Consider the following 8980-nt stretch of genomic DNA (forward strand, 5'->3'; position numbering starts at 1 on the left):
CCCCCCCCCCCCCCCCAAAAATAAAAATACAATAAAATAAAAGGAAGTGTAAGAAACCCTGACTTTTCTTTGGAAGTGTGTATGGTATTATAATTAGACAAAAGTATGTTTTAACTTACCATAGTCTATGTTTTCCATCAGTGACAGTCCAGTGTACCAAGGATGGACGGTTCATTGTTGTTGTGGCCAAAGACGTCACTCAACCCAACATTGACTTGGAATCAATCTCACTTTTGGGTGGAGGTGAAGGCTGTAAACAAGTTGACTCAAATTCAGCTTTTGCCATCTACTTTTTTCCTGTTACTGCCTGCGGCACTGTTGTCTTGGTAATATTGCAATTAGCATCAACTTCTCAATCAGTGAGGTAATTTTCATCAATCTCTAACCCTCCTCCCCAAACCACCTCTTCAAACTTTTGCAGGAGGAGACTGATGCTATAATCTATAAAAACACAATGATGTCTTCGTTTGAAGTAGGGGTTGGGCCTTCTGGTTCCATTACCAGGGACAGCAGCTACCAGTGGGTGAACATTAGTAGATTGATAATCTTTCGAAGTACAAGAATGGACTAAACAACATAACATCACATCTCTTTTTTCAGGTTGATCTTCCAGTGTAAGTACCATGGTACTTCAGTTGAAGGCCTGGTTGTTGAGACGGCCCTTCCAAGTCCTCCTCTACCAATTGCTGTTACTGGACCCACCACTGTCAGAATAAGGCTGGCTAATGGCCAGTGCACGGCCAAGGGTTGTAATGAAGGTCAGTACATCCCAGCCAAGCAGATATGATGTGTTTGTTAATCGTTTCACAATGTTTGATGTCATAATAACTGATATCTTTGGTCCCATAGTGGAGGCTGCGTACACCTCCTTCTATGCTGACACAGACTATCCTGTGACCAAAGTCCTGAGGGATCCAGTTTATGTGGAAGTTCAGCTCCTTGAAAAGACAGATCCTGTACTTGTTCTGACTCTTGGACGCTGTTGGGCAACCGCAAGCCCCGAGCCACACAGCCTCCCCCAATGGGACATTCTGGTTAATGGGTAACTAAAACACCTGTTTACACTAATGTATTTATCGTGATATATTGATTTATTTTTGTTTTAAATATTTATCACTGTCAGGTTTATTTATTGTCAAAATTATTTAGACGTTTTACAAATTGAAGTGATTAATATATACTATACTATAGTTATATATTAATATATAATACTATAATACCTTTTAGAAATTTAAATGAGCCAAACATTTTAAAACTGATGAATACACTTGCCACTTATTTTTAGTGATAAGTCATAAAATTACGTTAAATGTTGCTCATATTTTACACAGGAGAGTGCCATTTATCATATTAACATGGTTTAATGGTATCTATAATTTATCATTTTGACTGTTCTTCATTTAGATGTCCATATGCAGATGATCGTTACCTCTCCTCACTGGTTCCAGTGGATGCCTCCTCTGGTCTGGCTTTACCAACACATTACCGACGATTCATTTTCAAAATGTTTACCTTTGTAAATCCTGATATGGTACCCCAACAGGGCACGGTAAGGAATGCATACAGTTACCATATCTGCAATAATTATGTTTCAAATTTAATATATTTTCACATTTTTTTATTTCAAAAATGTTTTTCCTTTTCAGATGTACATTCACTGCAGCACGTCGGTGTGCGTGTCAGGACAGGGTGTGAGCTGTGAACCATCATGTGCCAAAAAAGAAAGTAAGTAAATGATTCCTGATCTGTAAAAAATAAAAAATAAATAGAAAAAAATAATCTGAAGCAAAAAGTTTTTTGAATGTGACCATGACTGTATGTCTGCTTGCAGAGAGAGACACAAAGGCCGTGGAAGAGAAGAAGGATGAACCGAAGGTCGTGGTTTCATCAAGAGAAGTGATCATGGTTGCTGCTTCCAAATCGTAAACTGTGACCAGCTCGCCTGAAAACATTCAGAATAAACATTTGGAACCTTTACTTATTTAATGGTTAGTGGTATCAAATGAAAAAGTCACTGTATGTACTTGTATTTGCAGAACAACCAAGTGTGGTGCAGAAAGACTCTGTGGTTAGAGAGGGGTAACCGTTTTGTTTCATAAATTTTTGTTACATTTCTATTAGTCTTAAACAATAAAATCATCTACAATTAAGAGATTCAAGTAAACAGTTTAAATCAGTACAATGTAATGAACTTTATATTTGTTTCATTATGTGCTTCTTCTTTATAATTCATTTTTCAGAAACACAGGAAGGACAAATGTTATAACTGTATCTTAGAACCAGAAGTTACAGCACTTAATAATTCTGTCACACACAAGCAAAACAAACTGTGTTCAAAATGCTGCTACATTTCAAAAAGGGTATGAAATGAAAACTGTGTACCATGAACAGTACTCAGAATGTTTGTAAGTAATCAGTGTTATCAACAATTAAAAGAAATGTGTACCAGTAAGGAAGTCCAATCTATGTGAAATGTATGTCAGTAACTTCTAATGAATAAAGATTGATTATGTTTACAAATGTTTTCTGTAAGCAGACATTAAAATTGTAAATACAATTCTTTCCCATTCACGTATTACTGGTACTTCTCGTAGCATTTACTCTTTGTTTTTATTTTCAATTCATATTAGCATTTAGTCTATGAAATTGAATATTTCCAAGTGCAGTACAGAAAACCAGTCATTTGAAGTATCATGATGACAAAATAAAACATTAATTCAGAATTTGAAGTGGCATAAAACATTTAATACGCAGTGCGCACAAAATATGTCTTTATAAGTTATATTTTGAAATATTAAACTCATGTTGCCAAGAAGCAGACAGACAAGGGGCTTTTCAAAAACGATAATCAGGTCTTTATGGAACGCCATCTGTGCCATAAACACATCTTTTACTTTTTTCCTCCATGTGTTGTCCATGTTTGTGCATAAACATGCAGTTTTTTGCTTTTTAAATATTCTACTATTTTTCACATTTTAACAACACATAACATGTTGTTTATACACACGCAATGAAGACAGTATGTGACAGAGACAAAAAACGTCATATATTATATGGCCTGGATGGCTTTTACTCTTGAAGTAGTGACATGTCAGAGCCAGACGCTTTAAAGTTGAACAACCAGAGCCTTCGCTACAAAAGTGCTGAAAGTCACTGCCAGTGGTGAGGTTTGAGCAGAAAACCATGTTTGTATTCTCCTAACATAAACTTTTAATAAGCAAACTGAAAAAGATTTAAAAATTATTAAAACAGTATGTGAGTAAAGCCAAAGGCTGCAGGTGATTACTAATTTCTGTCCTTCATAAGGTACTCTTTGGATTAGCATGGGCCAAAATGAAATTCTGACTGCATGATAACCATGATAACCATGAGAAACCATGTTTCTACTGTAACAATACAACAATTAAAAAATGAACCATATGATAAAGTTGGTTTTATTTAAAAACTAAAATAGTGTAGTGGCCAAAATTTCTTATTTATACTAAAACCTTTTTAAATGTTTTTTTTGTTTCATTTGTTTGTGTAACATTTTTTTCAGAGAAACTTAGTTTTGAGTTGGAATGCCTACAACTGTTGTGACTAGAATTAAGACAATGACTGAAAACGTGAAGTTTTGACCATTTTTTTTAGCTAAGAGGTAAACGTATGATTGTTACAACTCTCTCTCTCGCTCTCTCTTGAGGAGAGCTCCACATTTCAAAGACTGTTGGAACCACTATTTGTCCATTAATTCTCTCCAGCTGTTAATTATGGAGTCCTTAGCTTAACTATCAAGTAAATAACTCAGACAAGCGTGACAACAGCTATTGAACCCCGAGTGTTGAACAGCAGCAACATAAGTTTTTGAGCAAAACAGTAGCATTTTCTGAGTTTCGTCTGATTGTGTATACGACTACAGGGGTAGTTTTCTCTGACACCAAAGGTTTTTAAATCCAGGGCTCAGAGTGGTTGTTCAGGCTGACGGGTGCAAAACAGCAGAGGGCTGCTTGTGCTTTTCAACACACAGGAACAGTCCAACCTCACCCTCAATTCAAATGAATGTTCATTTGTTCATCCACTATTTTTGGTGTAACTGCTTTTAGATTGAAGTGTCGTTGAAATATAAAAATCACAGTGCCAGCACGTGACCATGGAAACTACCATGGATTCAACGAGCACAGCATGAGCCTGATTTATAGTCAATGAGAAAGGCCAGTCTTTTGTCTTGACATGGTTGTGTGACAACAATTGTGTAGTTTTCTAGTTTTACCACCCACTGACACACAGTCTCAGTCTTATACATGCATACAATATTACTCTGTATGCTGTTTAGTATGCTGTTCAGTGTCATGAGGACTGTGATCAGTTATACATCAGGGAAACTAAACAGCTACTGACCAAAAGGATGGTCCAGCACAGAAGATCAACATCATCAGGCCAAGACTCTGTGGTCTACACACATCTGCAGGCCAGCGGTATGTGTTTCAAACACATACTTTTGCAATTTTGCACAAAACTGTGTATACTTTTTTTTTTTTAGGTTCTTTTCAAATCAGATCTCAACATGAGATAATCTTAAACACTGACATGAGAGGTAGATATACATTTCTTCAAGAAATGCTAGGCCTTTAAATATTTTTTAAAGTTCTTACATGATTCTTCGTTCCCCCCCCCCCCCCCGAGTTTAGTAAGTCTAATAAAAAGAACAAGTTCTGAAAATATATGCAAATTCCGAGTTGCAAGTCATGTTTACATGAAACTACAGTGATGTGGATAATTCACATTCATACAGCATTTATGCCTTGCTCAGGATTTTTAAAGTGCTTTACAGTGAGTAAAGCACTTTTTAAATGATATACAGTATATCAGTCGTATATTTCAAGTGTATTTTATTTACAATCACGCACGATGAACATAGTATGACAACACATTATTCACTATGTTATCAAAGGACACAAACATTTTGAGTAGCCGAGCTGGGGATTGACCTTTCAACCTTTAATTTGGAGGACAAAAAATCTGTTTGAGCCAGAGCTGCTGTTCTGAAACATTTGATTTGATTTTTATCAATTCCTTCCAGACATGTCAAAACCATTGCACAGGGTGTAACAACAACACCCATATGAATCTGTACATCCATCCATACACATTTGAGCATACACAACCCTTTGCAAAACAAACCCACATCAGCAAATGCATTTGCTTCGACTGAATGCACACAAAAATAAATCTGTAAAATAAGTATATACCCAATGTGCACACACCCATATACAGACCCTTTCCAAAAAATTAGAATATCATGGAAAAGTTGTTTAACTTCCATAATTCCATTCAAAAAGTTAATCTTTAATAGATGATAGATTCAGGGTCCACAATTTAAATGATTTCAAGTATTTATTTTTACATAATTTGGGCTTCCAGCTCATGAAACCCACAAAAACGGGATAATAAAAAAAAAAAAAAAAAATAGAATACTGTGAAGACATCAGCCCACACTACTCAGTTTTTGCAGAAAAAAAAAAAAAAAAAGACAAATTAGGATCATAACAAATCAAAATATGGTACTTTCAAAACAATATGTCAATCTTCAATACTTTGTTGGGAATCCCTTTGCCTTAATCGCTGCAACGAGGCAATCAGCCTGTGGCATTGACTGGGAGTTATGGAAGCCCAGATTTCCTTGATGCTTGTTGTCAGCTCTTCTTTGTTGTTGGGTCTGGTGCCCCTCATTTTCCTCTTGATAATACCCCATAGATTCTCAATGGGTTCAGGTCCGGTGAGTTGGCTGGCCAGTCAAACACTGTGGCATGGGCATCAAACCAGGTTCTGGTGCTTCTGGTGACGGGCAGGGGCCAGGTCCTGCTGGAAGATGAAATCTGCATCTCCATACAGATCCTCAGCAGAAGGAATCATGAAGTCCTCTAAAACATTCTTCTAGACTGTTGCAGTGACCTTGGATTTAAGAAAGCAGAGTTTACCAACACCTGCACCGGACATTGCACCCCAAATCATGACTGACTGTGGATATTTCACACTGGACCTCAAGCAGTATGAGTTCTGTCCCTCACCCTGCTTCCTCCAAACCCTTGGATCTTGATTTCCGAACAAAAGGCACACTTTACTTTCATCGGAAAAGAGGACCGGTGTACCTGACAGTTGTAGCCCATCTCCCGGATGCGTCTGAATGTGGTGGTTTTTGAAGCTGTGACTCCCACCTCATTCCACTCTTCCTGGATCTCTGCCAGATTCTGGAATCTTCTCTGTTTGATAATCTGCTGAAGCCCACGGTCATCTCTTTTGCTGGTGCATCTTCTCCTGCCACATTTTGCCCTTCCACTAGACTTTCCACTGATATGCTTGGACACAGCACTCTGTGAACAGTCAGCCTCCTTAACTATGAACTTTTGTGGCTTACCCATCCTATGGAGCATATCAATGATGGTCTTCTGGCCAGCTGTTATGTCTGCAGTCTTCCCCATATTGAACCGAACTGAGACAATTGAACCAAACTGAAGCAATTTAATGACACCTGAGGAAACATGTGCAGGTGCTTTGAGTTTAGTAGATGATTAGTGTGTCACACTCAGTTAAAAACATTCATGCCCTGCAAAATTTGGGCTGATTTCTCCACAGTATTCTAATTTTTTGAATTCCTGTTTTTGTGGGTTTCATGAGCTGGAAGCCCAAATTATGTAAAAATAAACAAATAAATACTTGACATCATTTAAATTGTGGGCCCTGAATCTATCATCTATTAAAGATTAACGTTTTGAATGGAATTATGGAAGTTAAACAACTTTTCCATGATATTCTAATGTTTTGTAAAGAGACTGTACATGCACACACACAAATCCCATTTAACATGTCTGAAAACGTGACAAACAACAAACTTTTTTAAAATTATCATGCTTGTATATAGATAGGAAAATGAACTATAAACTTTATTTATGTATCATTTTTTAAACAAAAGACATTAAAAAATAAAATAATAAACGATGTGATACAAAATGCAGCAAAAAAAAAAAAAAAAACATGAATTATGTGCATCAGAAAACTAAGAATCTATGCCCTGATTGGACAAATAATAGTTATTGTTTTAAATCAATTTCTGTTTCCTTTAAAGTAAGCACTAAGAGAGCGTTGGCAAATATCTTATTTAACTTCATTTAAAAAAAAAAATACCAGAGCAGGAAGGTACATTTGTCTAATATGATTATAATAGATAAAGGAAAAGGGTATTAATTGCATAAACATTTAGAACTGCATATTTATTAGGACAGCTATCAGTCTCCTTATATCTGATGGTTTTTACATTTATCAAAACTGAGTGGGATTTGTGCACAAAAATACAAAATTGGTTATAGCAAGACAGTTATTGTTCATATTAGTTTTAAGGATATAAATAGTTGAGGACAGTCAGTGGAGTGCAAGTTTTAAAAACTAAGATCTAAAAATCAAAAACAAATAGTATCACAGAAAGTCAGAAACTGCAGCTTAATTAATCACATCAACTGATTTATAGCGAAGATTAAATTTATAAATGGCTGGGATAATGAACATGTTAAAACAAAATAAAATATTTTGACAAGAAAATTGTGTTGCAAACTGATTGCTTGAACCTCGCATCCCTAAATGAATCCACAAAAAATGGTAAAGTACCATTCCTATCCTTCTACAATTTTGATCTTGCTCAAATATTGTACCTGTTGGCTTTCAGCTGAAATTATTGAAAATTTTTAGACATCTGTGTTTTTAATCACATCATGCAACAATACATTGAGAAATACTTCCTGAAAGACTTTAGAAGTCCTACAAGATTTACAGATATATTTACCTCAATGTTTGCCACTTTTAATGTAGAAGGAAAATCGATGAGCTTGTCTTATACAAGTTCAAGCAAAAATAAACATCAAATGACAGATAAAACGTGATGTTACAAAGAGAGGCTTTTGTGACCTAAATTTTGGACTCAGTAAATACCTAAATGTCAAACTGCCATTCAAAACAGTGGCCTGATCTGAACAAACACATTTCTGGTGCCAGCCCTATTACTGAATTTGTTAGGAGGCAGAAATCATTCACTTGAATGAAGTGAAAAACATTATTTTCCCCTGTATTTAAATGTCTGGTAGTTACTTTGCCTTAGAGGTGGAGTTTGTGAGGCATTGGCCTTGGTAAGACATAAATGCAGCAGCACACACAAATGGAACATTTTGGGACGGACCAGGCTGGACAGCTGTGAGATCATGGCGAATCACTGGAGTGTCACTTATTTTACAGCGTTGGTTCTGCTATGCTGCTTAACAGAGAAAAAAGCAGAGACTCAAGCAGAGCCAAAGTCTTTTTACCCTTGGCCGCCGATGTCTTTGAATCCTCAGAAGTCTCAAAACCCTCAGGATCAGGATGTTTTAAGGCCACAGGACAATCAGCCTCAAACACCTTCAGAGTGCCCACATTCTCAAAAAAAGGTTCAATTCCCCCAGCTTCCTCAGTACCCTCAAACTCCTCAGTACCCTCAACCTCCTCAGAGCCCTCAAATGCCATCGAAGCCTCAATACCCTGAACCTCAACCTCCTCAGAACCCTCAGATGCTGTCAAGGCTTCAGTATCCCCAGACTCCTCAGAGCCTTCAAATTCCTCAAAACTCTCAACCACCCTCAAAGCCTCAATACCCTCTTCCTCCTCAGTACCCTCAAATTCCACAGATTCCTCAGATACCATCAAAACCTCAGTACCCCCAACCTCCACAAAACCCCCAAACACCTTCAAAGCCTCAGTACCCTCCACCTTCTCAGAACCCTCAACTTCCTCAAATGCCATCAAAACCTCAGTACCCTCAGTCTCAGCAGTACCCTCAGCTCACTCTAACACCTTCAAAGACTCAGCTTCCACAGTATCCTCAACTGCTCCAGAAACCTCAATCTCCTCAGATTCCTCAACCACCTTCAAATCCTCAGTATCCTCAACTGCCACAGAACCCACAGATGCCAGCAAAACCTCA

The 8980-nt window shown here is 37.1% G+C and overlaps 2 protein-coding genes across 2 annotated transcripts in view; both read left to right on the top strand.

Moving 5' to 3' along the window:
* Positions 1-1926, top strand: part of LOC119415652 (zona pellucida sperm-binding protein 4-like) — a 2891-nt gene extending 965 nt beyond the window's left edge. Inside the window, exons 3-9 of the mRNA XM_037682809.1 lie at positions 142-326; positions 422-519; positions 601-758; positions 850-1042; positions 1405-1549; positions 1647-1725; positions 1832-1926. Of these exons, the coding sequence (XP_037538737.1) occupies positions 142-326; positions 422-519; positions 601-758; positions 850-1042; positions 1405-1549; positions 1647-1725; positions 1832-1926 (953 nt within the window). The remainder of the gene's footprint in view (positions 1-141; positions 327-421; positions 520-600; positions 759-849; positions 1043-1404; positions 1550-1646; positions 1726-1831) is intronic.
* A 6299-nt stretch (positions 1927-8225) lies between these two features.
* LOC119416027 (extensin-like) overlaps positions 8226-8980 on the top strand; it is a 4187-nt gene continuing 3432 nt past the window's right edge. Inside the window, exon 1 of the mRNA XM_037683196.1 lies at positions 8226-8969. Within this exon, the coding sequence (XP_037539124.1) occupies positions 8226-8969 (744 nt within the window). The remainder of the gene's footprint in view (positions 8970-8980) is intronic.

The sequence above is a fragment of the Nematolebias whitei genome, chromosome 10 (genome assembly GCF_014905685.2).
Source record: "Nematolebias whitei isolate Nwh7 chromosome 10, NemWhi1, whole genome shotgun sequence".
Classification (NCBI taxonomy): Eukaryota; Metazoa; Chordata; class Actinopteri; order Cyprinodontiformes; family Rivulidae; genus Nematolebias; species Nematolebias whitei.